This window comes from Wolffia australiana, chromosome 6 (assembly GCF_029677425.1).
Source record: "Wolffia australiana isolate 7733 chromosome 6, ASM2967742v1".
Taxonomy (NCBI): domain Eukaryota; kingdom Viridiplantae; phylum Streptophyta; class Magnoliopsida; order Alismatales; family Araceae; genus Wolffia; species Wolffia australiana.
Genome location: NC_135840.1, coordinates 8,398,451 through 8,413,654, shown reverse-complemented (window position 1 = coordinate 8,413,654; position 15,204 = coordinate 8,398,451). Strand labels below are relative to the sequence as shown.

The window sequence follows — 15,204 nt, the reverse complement described above, 5'->3', positions numbered from 1 at the left end:
GAAGCCTCATATGTATTGGGCATTCAGATATATCGTGATCGCTCTCAAAATATCTTAGGTTTGTCTCAAAAGGGATATATTGAAAAAATCCTTAAACGATATGGCATGGAAGATTGTAAACCTCTAGACACTCCTATTGCTAAAGGAGACAAGTTCAGTCTTGATCAGTGTCCGAAGAACAATTTTGAAAGCCAGGAAATGCAAAAGATTCCTTATGCATCAGCTGTGGGGAGTCTTATGTATGCACAAGTTTGTACACGCCCAGATATTGCTCATATTGTTGGTGTACTTGGCCGATATTTAAGTAATCCAGGTATGGATCATTGGAAAGCAACCAAGAGAGTCATGCGATACCTTCACAGAACAAAATGACATATACTAACATACAAGAAATTAGATCAATTGGAGATCATTGGGTATTCCGATTCTGATTTTGCTGGATGTGTTGATAGCTGAAAGTCTACTTCAAGCTATATTTTTCTGTTAGCAGAAGGATCTATATCTTGGAGAAGTGCAAAGCAGACGTTGATAGCATCTTCTACTATGGAAGCAGAATATATAGCATGCTATGAAGCATCAAATCAAGGCAATTGGCTGAAGAATTTTGTCACAAGCTTGAGAATCATTGATAGCATTGAAAGACCGCTGAAGCTCTATTGTGATAATCAGTCAGCCGTTATGTTTGCCAATAACAACAGGAGCTTAACGAAGTCAAAGCGCATTGAAATCAAGTTCCTAGTTGTGAAAGAAAAAGTTCAGACATGGCAGTTGTCTATTGAGCATATTGGGACAAACTCCATGGTAGCGGATCCACTCACGAAAGGACTGCCGCCGAAGGTCTTTCATGAGCATACAGTTCATATGGATTTAATACCTCATGAGGATATGTAAGTCAGTGGGAGTTTGTATTTTGATGCTCATTTAGTAATAGACACATTATGGAGTTTCTTTTCATGCATGAGTAACCTCCTAAATTTAAGCACGTCTGAACAAACTTCAGTTGATCTCCATTCAGAATCTGGAGGACTAAGTTGAAAATGTACACGTATGAATCACGTGTTGTGTAATTTCCATGCTACACATCCATAAATGATCTATGTCATTCATTGAATTGGTGCATGTGATCATTGTTTGGGTTTAGTTACTATTAATGTAACAAAAGCCCCTTGGTTCTATACCAGTTTATGATGGACGAGATTGGTTGAAATGTCTTAATAATGATAGCAAAATTTTGAGCTCCTAAAGTGATGACATGCAATATTTTATTAACATATATACATTGTCCAAGTGGGAGATTGTTAGATTAATTTCTTAATCTATGGACAATTATATATATGTATGTATATAATTGCATATTGTTAAGCTATCAGTTATAAATCCCAATTCATATGTGATTCACTTAATGACGGGATTAAGACATTTATAACAATAAGTTTGGTAATTAATTGTGTAGAGGCTAAGCTTGTCTTAATTATAATAATGGGATTAATTAAGATAGGCTTAAGAGGCTTAAGTATCTCCTCTTCCTATAAATAGGGGCCAGGTCCTTGGTTCATAGGGTAATTGACTTTTCTCCTGAGCATCCCATTACTCAGAGAGACTTCAGGAAGTCATCCGGTATTGATCCAAAAGGCCTCCCCTCAAGCTTGTTCGATTCAACTAAGAGAAGGCGCGATGGATCGAGGTATGTTTTACATTAATTTACATTCACGTACGATCTTCAGCATCCTTGAGAATCGATGCAAGCCTCCTGCGGATCTAACAGTTGGGTCAGCCCATCACGTGTGGGCTACATCCGACGGAGTTACTCTGTTCGGCGCTGTAATCATTCTCGTCCCTTCGGACGAGGCTTGAGAGGTCTACCCTTCCACCACCGGGCAACTCCGTCGGTCTGGGGAGTCAGTATTCCTAGCTAGTCGGCACTTGCACATATCAAATTTAGTTGCCTCTTGCATTGCATCGTAGTATATTTTCCGTTCAGGATTTTTGGTCGGACAACGCCACCGATGTAGTCCTATACCATTATCATTAACCGGTACCGAAACATCATATTCGGTGTCTATCGGACGACGTCCCCGACGACATCCGACATAATACCTCCTTTTCTTTTCTTTTTTTACAGGTCAAAGGTGCATCTATCGGACGGTCCACAAACATTGTGGCTGTTATGGACACAGATCTAACAGACAGGAAGGAACTCAACTTTAATGAGAAGATCCAGTGGTCAAGGGGTCTATCGATCGGACGGTTCACGTACAATCCAAATATAAAGGAGTTAGATCCAACGGCTGAAAAAGATTCTAATTTTAAAGAAGAAAATATAGTGTTCCCGGAGTGCATCGATCAGAGGGCTGGCGGCTAATCTGACTATTTTTGATCCAGATCTGACGGCTAAGAAGCAATCCAAAAATCAAGAGAAGATCCATTGGTGGAAAGCAATCCCGATCGGGATTATCGGTTGATCCGATGGCTAAGGATCATTCCGGTCATAAGAAAATCGAGAAAAATGCCATAAAAATCATTAAAAAATCAGAAAAATGCCTAAAAATTGAAAAAAAATCCTAAAAAGGGCATTTTTCAAAGGGCCATAACGGTTGACCCGGATGGTTTTTTGACTTAAAATATTTTTGATAGTTTCCTCTGATAACTACCTATTTTCTGGCCTAAATTCCTATGAAAAGGCCTCAAAGTAATTTTTAAAATTATGTTTTGTATGTACTCAGAATTCTGAAAAGTTGTGAAAGGAAAGAGTTTTCAAAGCATCCAGTTCTTCCGTTTTTGTGTGGCTACTAGAAAATGGCTAGCCAGAGTGAAACAAAGCCCACAGAGACGTGAAGAATTGTGTTTTCATCAAAAGGTTAGTGAATTTCTTCTCTTCTTATTTGTTGATTCATGTTTGAGGAAGACGCAAAGGCACCAGGAAAAATTTACGGGTCCATGAATATATGAACGTGAAGAGAGCATAACTCGCACAGAGATGAAATCAAGGTTAGGTAAAGAATAGATTTTGTTTTAATAATTTTATTAGAATAAATTTAGATTTAGATAAATATCCCCATTTTAAACCACCACTTAGGGCTTTATGTTTTTGATCTATGAAAGGAGAAAAGTACATTAAGATAATTCCATCAACCTTCTCATCTTTCCATATTCTTAAAGACATACTAATTTAAATCTAGATACCTTTCCTCCCTGTGGATCGATCCTTGCTCACTCTATATTAGGTTATTTAGTGATTAAGGAGTAATAAATTTGTTGTATAAGTTGATTTTGCCTAAAACAACACATTATAAACACTTACAATCTACTTTTCATGATACCAATTGACTGGTACAAATATGAAATGAATTGATTCATCTTACACTAGATGTCGTGAAGAGTGGTGTGCTAGAAGAAATGGTTCATCACCACTAAAACCTTCAAGAAAAAAGATTTCTGGGGCTCTGTTTCATGATTGATTCCGAATTCCTCATTTTTTTTTAAGTAATAGACCCTACCCTTGATGCCATATCAGCAATATGATATCTTTAATATCGTGGATTATAGGGTATTAAGGACTGGTAAACCCAAAGACTGATGATTCTAAGGGGCAAGATATGAATAAAGATATGTAAGGGAGTCCCAGGCAAGAGACGGAGAAGTGAAATGGAGAAACATGAACAAAGAGACCAAGGGCCCTCATTGGAACTTTTAGGGTTTTGAGGGCATTTACCTAACTGTGGCACCTCGAAATGGAAAATTTCCCACTGAGATCACGTAAAAGAATATAAAGGATGACAGAGTCATAAGAATATAAATATTTTTATGACACAACATTTTCAAACCATAAACCACTTTTAACAATGGCCAACACACATCAGTCAATTCCAGGCATCATAATATTGGATCGTTTGGTCCACCCAGGATCCAAGGTAGGCTCTAGATCAGAAACAATGTTCCCACCTTGTCCATGCATGACTGGTGTGGCAAGTTCCACAAACTGTTGTCCAATAGATCACCATCTGATTGAACGCCCTGCCTTCCTTCATGGGCTATTAAGTGCACAAGTAATTGAGAAATTCGTAGTGCCATGCGATTAATAGTCTTATCTGGCCTTGAAGATGTCCACACTTGTCATGCTGATTAGGCAACGGGCCAGTTAAGTTGGTCCTTGGCCCATAGACCTTTTTCCATTTCCTTATTTTATGTACAAAACCCTAAAGTCAATACTATATTTTATCACATAAGACGCATCTAAATCAGCTCTAAAATTTCCAAAATATTTTGAATTAAGGAAAATACTTTTAACAGATTGGAGAATTTTAATCCGAAAAATTCAAAAAATAATAACAAATCAAATTATATTATTTAAATGTAGTTTTGGTTTATTTTCAAGCTTCAATCCAATTGAGATTAAGTTCCTTCTTTCTTGCACTAATTCTTAATATGTGTTTATTTAATGTCCTATAATGCTTAGACTGATATGTTGACTGCGTAAATGATGGATAAATCCCAATGTTCGAGGGATCATAAATTGTCACTATTGAAATGATTTAATACTGAAGTTATCTAGTGGGAATGGTGGGTATAGAACTGGTCGACGACTAGTTAAGGACTGGAACCAAATCTCAGTTGGGTCTGTGCTAAAATACGGGGCAATGACTGGTATGATTATTTTATAACTCCGGCCGGCACAATTGAAAATTTTCACTAGATCTCCTCTAGGCCCTACCACCTCCCTCCTCTCCTGGCCTAGAGGAGAGACCAGATTCATTGCCATTTCCCTATCTGCTAAAACTGACCAGGATCTAAAAGTCTGGATTCGTTTGGGCCACCAAAAACTTGACCCATTAGCCACATCAGTCTAAGACTCGTCAATGGTTCTTATGGAATGCAAACAAAATTCACAAAGGCCCACTCACAGATCCCTAGCTGGCCCTGCTGGGAGTTGTCAACAGGCACCACATTAACTGCGATATACGCGGCTGCGTGTGAGGTGACACCGTCGTCTTGTTTGTTCTTTCTTTCTTTCAACAACGTGTTTGTCCCTATGAAATAGCGTGATAGGAATTTTTGGCAGAATCTGCAACATAGGATCAACGCGGCGTACATACAGTGGGTGGATGTCTCTCATCATGAATCTTTTAATTTTATCTGATATTTCTTTATTTCTCTTAACATCTTTCATTCCCCCTTGTCTCTCTCACTCACTCTCTGACCTTCCGTCTTAAACACCTTACTATCTCTTAAAACCTCGCGAAGTCCTCGTTTGGTTTGTCTAACTTTCGTTCTCTATTTAATTGTTTAAACTTTCTCCTCTTTCTCCGTTCAACTTCTCGCAGATTAGACATGCATATCTACAGTCCCCCATGATTGTCCATAGTCCATAGAGCATAGTTAACGATAAGATGACCTAGAACATATGAAAGTTGGCGACATTGGAAAGATATAGAACATATTAGAGAGAGAGGTGTAGAAGACATCAACATTGCCAGGGAGAGAGATCCGAACGAGGAACATTTGAGGGAGAGAGATATCGAAGATATCGAATATTACCGAGAGAGAGAGAGAGAGAGAGAGAGAGAGAGAGAGACATAAATAGAGAGAAGATAGAGAGATAGATAGATAGATAGATAGATAGATAGATAGATAGATAGATAGATAGATAGATAGATAGAGAGAGAGAGAGAGAGAGAGAGAGAGAGAGAGAGAGAGAGAGAGAGAGCACGGGTTGGGCAAAGGCCATGTCGTGTCCTTTTTCTCCTCTGCAACGTGGGATCTAAGGAATGATGTTCCTTATCCAGCCAATAGGAGGAAAGCACCTGTCAAGGTAGAATTCTAAGAATTTGTGCAACACAGTTTCGCTTTACCAACCGATAAGACTCAAAAAAGCCACGTCAAAAAAGAATACTATTGAGAGAATGCTGGCTGTGAAGCATTAGTATACCATAGTTCGTAAGTTCCTGATTTACCATGACAGAAGTAGGTGAATGTGGCGGATGACAGATTTGGTCAGGGCTTGTAAGTCTGCTCGAGGTTGCGTGCAAAAGAGAAGTTTACATTCAACCTAACCGGACGAACTTATTTTTGCAAACACTTTCTGATCTTTCTTATCTCTGTTCAGTACATATCTGCCAAGTTCTGTTTGTAACAGCGTTCGCCGCGTTGTCGTTTTCTTTCTTCTCTCTCTCTCTCTCTCTCTCTCTCTCTCTCTCTCTCCATTTATCTATCTATCTATCTATCTATCTATGTATCTATCTATGTTTGTGATCTCGTATATTTAGCTTCTCCGGCATCTTACTGAGAACCCTGTGTATCTATCTATCTATCTATCCATCCAATCTACACCATTAAATCGCGGAGACAAAAACCAAAAGATAAGACTGGAAGGTTTGACGTTTGGCCATCACTTCATTCCCCTCTGACATCGCTGCCGATCTGGGTAACCCAACTTTGCCGATCTCAGTGTGTATATACAGGACTCAAAGCTGTAAAACGAGCTAGTCCAGTGGAACCGTCTTAAAGTTTAAAATAGGATAAACGGAAACATCTCAAATGAGGAGAAGAGCGAGAACCGTGGATATTATATTAAAAAAACTGGCTTTCATTTCCAGAAAGAGACGATCAAGTTAATGGCTATCAACCGATGAGTCGATGTGGAGCCAAGCCGCCAACATTCTAGAAGAGTAACGAAGGGACGAGAAAGAGCATCTAGGACAGAGCCATGTTGTCCTCACTCTACCAAACTTACTCTGTAATGAAGGTAGAAGGCTAAGATTCCTCTGACGAATTTCAAGAGTAAAATGTCATTTTTCTTCATCACGTACTCTGCCTACAACTCTGGACAGAGAGAGAGAAGAAAACTCTGACTTCGTTACCGGAGGAGTTGATGCCGACGCGCCAGCGACGGAAACAGACTTCTTACCTACGCGTTTACTGACCCCCTCGCTAGAAAAGGAAACAGAAGAAAATCCATCTCTTCTAACTTGAGCGCGACCTGTTTCTCTTGTGATTGAGAGATTCAAAACTATATTCTCTCCATCTAATTATTAGAATGAAAGAAAAGAACCAAGTGGCCCAATCTCCACCGTCCGTGGCGTCTATAAATGAAAGCGCTGTAAGCCTTAGCCAAGCATCGAGAGCCTGAGAGTTAGAGTAAGATGACTCCCATGGGGGTGTTCCTGGGCATCTTCTTCACTCTCAGCGCTGCGGTGGCGGTCTCTGCGCACTACGAACCAATCCCATCTCCCCCATACACTTACAGCTCTCCTCCTCCTCCTAAGGAGCACTACGTCTACAAGTCTCCTCCTCCTCCGCCACCTCCTAAGGAGCATTACGTCTACAAGTCTCCTCCGCCACCGCCAAAGGAGCACTACGTCTACAAGTCTCCTCCTCCTCCGCCACCTCCTAAGGAGCAATATGCATACAAGTCTCCTCCTCCACCACCGCCTAAGGAGCATTATGCATACAAGTCTCCTCCTCCGCCACCTCCTAAGGAGCACTATGTATACAAGTCTCCTCCTCCACCACCGCCTAAGGAGCACTATGTATACAAGTCTCCTCCTCCGCCACCTCCTAAGGAGCACTATGTATACAAGTCTCCTCCTCCACCACCGCCTAAGGAGCATTATGTATACAAGTCTCCTCCTCCGCCACCTCCTAAGGAGCACTACGTCTACAAGTCTCCTCCTCCTCCTCCTCCGCCTAAGGAACACTACGTTTACAAGTCTCCTCCTCCTCCGCCAAAGGAACACTACGTCTACAAGTCTCCTCCTCCTCCTCCGCCTAAGGAACACTACGTCTACAAGTCTCCTCCTCCTCCTCCGCCTAAGGAACACTACGTCTACAAGTCTCCTCCTCCTCCTCCGCCTAAGGAACACTACGTCTACAAGTCTCCTCCTCCTCCTCCGCCTAAGGAACACTACGTCTACAAGTCTCCTCCTCCTCCTCCGCCTAAGGAACACTATGTCTACAAGTCTCCTCCTCCGCCACCTCCTAAGGAGCACTATGTATACAAGTCTCCTCCTCCTCCGCCACCTCCTAAGGAGCACTACGTCTACAAGTCTCCTCCTCCTCCTCCTCCGCCTAAGGAACACTACGTCTACAAGTCTCCTCCTCCTCCTCCGCCTAAGGAACACTACGTCTACAAGTCTCCTCCTCCTCCTCCTCCGCCTAAGGAACACTATGTCTACAAGTCTCCTCCTCCGCCACCTCCTAAAGAACACTACGTCTACAAATCTCCTCCTCCGCCACCTCCTAAAGAACACTACCTCTACAAATCTCCTCCTCCTCCGCCTAAGGAACACTATGTATACAAGTCTCCTCCTCCACCCCCACCTCCCAAGGAACATTACAAGTACAAGTCTCCTCCTCCGCCACCTCCTAAGGAGCACTACGTTTACAAATCTCCTCCTTCGCCGCCTAAGGAGCATTTCTACTATTACCCATCTCCGCCGCCGCCGCCGAAGTACTACTAATTGTCTCCAAATCCAGTCTACCGCGCCAGAACGGAGAAATAAGCTGCGGTTTCCTCGAGTATCAATCTTCTTACGGTGTAGTTTCATCTAATGTATCGTCTTTTTTTTGTTTCTCGTGCTTCCCTTTGTGTAAGCTGTACTCATCGTACTTCAATCCTAAGAAATCTAATAATGGCGTTTGTCCAAGAGCTGGTCCTTCAAGTCCTACGGCTAGATCGACCCACCGAGTTCATGGCAGGTTGTATGAGATGGTTTGTAGGTGCGAAATAGTACACGTTTTGCCGAATAATACATGGAATAAGTCTAAATTATTGGGTTAGAGATTAGTTCTGTTATTAGCGCAGTCTCCGGGGATAAGAGAATAATTGGTGGCGTAGCCAACAGGCATAACTTTTAAAGTTAATAAGCACACGCTGATCCGTGTAGCTAGGTGCTTTTTATAGTTGCACAAGCTGAAAATATTATTTTTTCTGTCCTAAAATAAAGGTTATTAGTTCCGCAAGTTCATTTCCTTTGACGTTTCATTAGTTCTGGGCTTGGAACATATTCGGAATAATATAAGGCATATTCCAATATCGCTAAAGCTTAAATGATACCCATGTCGTATCCTTTTTTTCGTCAGAGACGTGTGGAAATTAAAAACAAATACACAGAAGGAAAGGTGCGGAGTGTGGTTAAATAATAATATATTATCTTTGGTAGTTCCTTAATTGCATTTTTGGAGTGTTTGGAATAATGCGAGATATGAGTGGGGTTTTAAAGATGTATCCAGAGCTTATATGATGCTCCTACCTTATTTTGGTCAGTCGTGTAGAAATAAGAAGAAAGAACGCTGGATAATATTCAAAGAATTCAATGTTTATGAATGAAACGGCTTTAGGATTCGGCGCGTGATGTGACATAATAATGGTGTGACAATGATGGATGGTTGATGACGTCATCGTTAATCCTCATGTCACCCATCCAAGAAAAGTGAAAGGTTTTCTGGCCTCATATTTTCGTCACAGAATAAGCCATGTTACCTCACTGTGACGTGACTGCATCAACGGCCCCGCCTTAGTCTTGTTGGACTAATGACTGGCCGTCATCCCTTCAGTCCAATTTCGTCATCCGTCACAATATGATTTCAGTCATCAGTCATCCGTCACCGATGGCTGATGACTTTTTGGATGACTGAAATGCGTATAAATATATACAAGTAAAATAAAATAAAATAAGAGAGTACCTTCTAGACAGAGATGATGAGCACGATTGCCATCTTTGACAAGGATGACAATAATGTAGATGGCGACACAAAAGTGGATGATGGGGACAACGGCTATCATTGGCAATGATGAGAATATAACAACCGCCTTTGATGAGAATGACCACAGCTGACGATTGGGACGATGACCGCACACGACGAGGACAATGACAGCAGACGACAAGGACAGGCAGTCACTGTAAATTGGATGATGACTGTCGACAATGGGATGACTACCGATGAAGATGGGGCACAGCTGCCAACAACGGGGATGATGACCACTCACAATGAAAACAATGATCATCACGAGCGAGATGACGACCATTGTCAAAGATCATTGACGACAGGGATGCCTACCTTTGGGAGGGGAAACGGCTGCCAACGATATGCGCAATGAATTTTGATGAAGAGAATGACTACATATGACGACAGGGATGATGAGAAACTAAAATGGGGACAACGTCTAGCAATGATGGGATGACCACATCCAACAATAAGGATGAAGACCATTGATGATGGGGAAGACAATCACAAATGAGAATGTGATGACTGTTGATGATGGTGATGATGTCCGTCGAGGACGAGAACCACGGCCATGAACTATTGATAAAGAGAACAAAGAGTATGGATGATGGGGACAACAACTATTGACAGTGGGAACGGCAACCATCATTGACAGAGAATTATTGTCGTCGACAAAGGGGATGACAACCATCATGGATGGGGGCAATCTGTCGACCGATGGGTATGAGGATAACTGTGGATGAGGATGATGAATATAATCAACGGGGACAATGACCCTTGGCGACAAGGACGATGATTGTCATTGACAGAGATGGTGATGGTCATTGACAGGGACTGTATCCAGCATCAGACTGTTGTTGACATTGTTTTCTCTCACTATCTCTCCCCGCACTCTCTCTTGCTCTTCTCTCTCACACTGTTTCTCTATCTGTTTCTCTCACTGTCTTGCTCTCTCTTTCTCTCTCACTGTCTTGCTCTCTCTTTCTCTCTATCTGTCTCTCTCTCTATTTTTCTCGTGATCTCTCTCTCTCTCTCTCTCTCTTTCTGTATATCTCTCTCAATCGCTCCCTCTCAGCCTCTCTTTGCATACTCAGTTCATTTTGTCATCCATCCATCTTTCGTTCCATTTTTCATCATGGATGAATTATGGAATAGGACTGATGACTGAGTTGAGATGATGAGAAAACAGGGATAAATGACGATTCGGACAAGCCCACCCCACCTTTGTTCTGGCACTCATTATCTCTATCTCTTTCTCTCCCTCCCTCTCTCTATCTCTCTCCATCTTTATCTTCCTCTCTCTACTCTTCTCTCTCTCTCTCCTTCCTTCGGTCTCCCCTTTATGTGTACCTGTCTTTGTCTCTATCTCTCTCTCTCCTCCCTCTCTCCTCTTATGTCTCAGTCTCTCTCTCTCCCTCCCTCTCTCCTTCTCTCTCATCTCATTCCTGCATCAAAATCCAACATGGCAGTTTTCCCACTTGTATTAATATGTGTAAATAGGTTTGTGGAAGGAAAGGAAAACATGCAAGGGGAAAGACAGAAGCCTACAATTTTCCTGTATTAAAGGTTATCGATGCCGAAAAGTAAATTATTCAAGCTTCATAATGTCACATTTTTTAAGTTCTTCATTATCTGTCATTTCACATGTATATGGAAACCTGCTCATGGAATTAATATGGCCTGAAAGCCAGTCTCACATTCATGTCTCGTTTGAGTTAAAAATAATATTAATTATTTTTTGACTTGCAATGTTCTACTTCAGTCTAAGGACGAGCATTAATACATGATTTAAGACAAGGTCATACTACAGTGATTGCCTAACTTGAAACATTATTAAAAACAGGATGTTTGATAAATACATTGAAATATCTAGATGAATATCTGTTTTTACTCTTTCTCACATGATGAGATGGTTGGTATTGTATGCACAGACACTAAGAAGAAAAAAATTATATGAATCAATCAATTGGAATCTATTCATGGTTTAATACTAAAATTTCAACCATCTTGATTCATGTAATTGTTGTGTATGTATTCAGACCTGAGAGCCTAGGGACATCTTGCGGGCAGGGGGCTATGTTTTTTTCAATAGCCTAGGATTCTAAAGATGGGACTCCAAGAAATTTTTTTATGATTCATTGCCAAAATTTCTCATTTTACCATGTTTTCTATTATGGTTCATTTTTTATGAAAATTAAGCTGTTTAAGCCCAAACAATTATTCATAAATAAATCATTAATATTTCTGCATCTGATGCTCTATCATAATCCCCAAGTGGATGACCTCTTATTCTAGTACTATGGGAATGAAATGAAATGTCTAATTATAGAAAATGATAAGTGGTTTAAAAAAAAAGATAGTGTGATGTAAAATAAAATTTTAAAAATATATTATAGTTTGAACCCAGCCAGGGGATTAAATGTTTTTTAAAAGACATTTTCAAATGAATTCCAATAAATAAAAATTACATTTTAAGGGTCTTTTTTGGACTTTGAAATGATCATATCATAAATATTCAGGATATTTTTGTCTTATTGAGATGTTTAATTTTAATTATTTCACTATAGGAGTGCATATGATTATATGAAAGAAAACTTATAACAATGATATTATCTTTCAAAAGCTGATATCTACCATGTATAAGAAAAGTACCTAATTAATGATGCATGAAAAATAAAGAGATGTGAAATTTTAACTCGATGTCAATTTTTCCCAAAATTTCCTTGAAAATTTTGTGAATAATAAAACCATAGGATGACACTCTTTTTATCCTAAAATAAAATTCAAAAAAATTATATACATTCACAACAAAGAATAAACATAAGCAACAAAAAACAGATGTACAATAAATGCCATCAACTTGAACATTTAACATTTCTTAATTTTATCATTATTTCCAGTATAGTTTATATAAATATTATAGAGATAGTTTCAATTTTCTGTCTGACTTTTATATATGTTATTTGAAAATAAAAAAATATTTATTTAACACTCACACACAACATATACATAATATTATAAAATGTGATAAAATGATGGTTATGATGTTGATAGGAGATTTTCATAGGGGGAAAAAAATGTAGAAATTTTTTTTTCTCATTTATAATTGACTAATGTGGTTGAATCCACTTATGTCGGGAAAAAAGGTGAAAATAGGAAAGCTTTATGATATTCTGAATAAACTTATTTAACCTTTCTGATAACTTATTTTGATTTTATTCTTTGTGAGATTTCAAAAATATGCTTATTTAATATTTTTACATAATTTTATTTCAAATTGAATATCTCAAAAATATTTAAAAATTTTAGTATTTTTTTATAACCAGGAGATGAATATATATTTTCAATTAATTTTGACTTAATATTTTATGATATAAGATTTAAAGATGCGACACATCATTTATAAATATGAAATGAAGTTATTTTAATGGACATGGACCTCCACTATAGGATACTTATATTTTTTGCTGCATTTGTAGTTGTATTGTCTTATATTCTGATATTTAATTAGAAAAAAGTTTTTATTAAGGGCCATGTAGCTCTTAGTGCTAGGAATTTTGAACCTTTGAACTACACAATACAAATTCGGTTGCATAGTAGAATATTGAAGGATTTAAGGAAATTTTCATTGAAGTCATTCAGGGTCCAAATACCTTGTGTGTGTGAGCCTGAATGATGCAGGATGATAGGTGATGCGGGATGATGGGACTGACCGGGTAAGGGAGGCTAGCTTGACAAGGGTAGGATAAATCAAACCACAATTCACACGATCAAATTCGAAGATTTAAATCCAGTGTAAATACTGATGGTGCAATCCCTTTCCTCGATCGAGGGCGAGAGTACAGCTTTCATCCACCATGGTTAAACAAGTGACAATTGCAATAAATCGAACGGTCGATTACGAGAAGATTCAAAAATGCTTAATCAACTAATCACATGAAGATTCAAAAGCTTGATCAACTAATCCGACTGCGGTGGGAAAACAATCAAGGAACACTAGAGGGAGAACACCGACACCAAATAGGGAAGAATGGACCTTTGGCACAAGAGTAGTGCGAAGATGCAATGAAGGAAATTCTTGACGCGTCATTGGCGGGGGCGAGTGATGTGCGCTTGAACAGGGTGTCGCAGATCCAACTGCACGGTCAGTTGGCGGGGGGTCAAGGGGGGAGTCGGCCCTTTGCGGGGTTCGGGCCAGCGTGATGCCCTACGTTGTCGGGGTGTTGTCCGGTCGGCACCGAATATGATGGCTCAATATCGAGCTAGTGGTATCGAACGTCAACGGCGTCGTCGTCCCATGGGTGAAAACCTAAGTGGGTAATATAATTACAATGCAATGCGAGATGCATCTAGGTGTCATACGTGCACGAGCCGACTCACGGGAAGTGCCGTACTCCGAGCTTGACGGAGTCACCCAGTGACGGCAGTAGCGATCTCTCGACCCTCTTCAGAGAGGACGAAGACGACTACCGCGCTGAACAGAATCAATCCGTAGGGGCCCACGATGATGGGTGGGCTCGGCCCATACTGGTAAGATGCTCAAGACGATCGTAATTCATGCTCAACCTTCCTCTCTCACCTCTATCTAACCCGAGCGCGGCGGAGGCAATCAGAAAGTATACAGCAGAAAATAATGTAACGGGCAGGCAGGGCGACGACGTACCTTTTTAGCTATGGCGCGCCGAAGTTCTCTGCGTTGATGCATCTAGAATGGTCGAGGAAGAAGTCGGTGGCAGGAGGTTCCGGAGAAGGAACTTGCGGGGTATGTCATAAGCCTAAAAATGCATGTAAATATGTCGTTGATTTGACGTTTAGACTTATACAATAAAATTTATAAATACCCTTAATCACTAAATATAGAATATGGAGCAAGCAAGGTGTCGAACCACAGGGAGGCAGCAAGCAAGAATTTTATCTAATTTTTAATGAATTAATTCAAGGATGAATTAATTTTGCAATTAATAAACCTTAATTATACTTAATAATGTTTTTAATTAATCAAAATCAACTAAAAACTTAATTTTGATTTTAAATATTTCGGTCAAAAAGCTCAAGATATAATTATTTGAATTATAAGATTAGATTAATTCGGATTATTAATTTCCCAATTATTATAAAATTTTAAGACAATTTTTATGGTTTAAAATTGAGAATTTAATAATCAAGAAAGGGATTTTGAATTTGGAGTTCAAAATGGACGAATTTATGGCTGAAATTTTATTTTTAGGATTTTTATATATTGAATTAAATTTCAAAACAATAAATTTTGAAATATAGAGAGATAAACTAGACGAGTTAACCTAGGGAGAGAAAGTGAAGAATTTGGGAAAATGTGAAATCCGACCTTAAATTAAAAATCTATAAATGCAGAATTATTCAAAATAGATGTAGAACTAAAGATTAACAATCAGATTTTGAATCAGACTCAAAATGCAATGCTAATTTCCTTCAAAACAACTTCTAGGGCATGTACATTTCGCC

General features: G+C 39.5%; 1 protein-coding gene across 1 annotated transcript; it reads left to right on the top strand.

Annotated features, from left to right (window-relative positions):
* Positions 1 to 7,099: 7,099 nt before the first annotated feature.
* LOC144704084 (uncharacterized) lies at positions 7,100 to 8,642 on the top strand. The gene has a single exon (XM_078576321.1). The coding sequence runs from the start codon at positions 7,140 to 7,142 to the stop codon at positions 8,454 to 8,456; it is 1,317 nt and encodes a 438-aa protein (XP_078432447.1). The 5' UTR covers positions 7,100 to 7,139; the 3' UTR covers positions 8,457 to 8,642.
* Positions 8,643 to 15,204: the final 6,562 nt, after the last annotated feature.

Bases quoted from the DNA above. Each gene is read 5' to 3' on its own strand.
- LOC144704084 (XM_078576321.1), top strand. From the start codon at position 7,140: ATGACTCCCATGGGGGTGTTCCTGGGCATCTTCTTCACTCTCAGCGCT.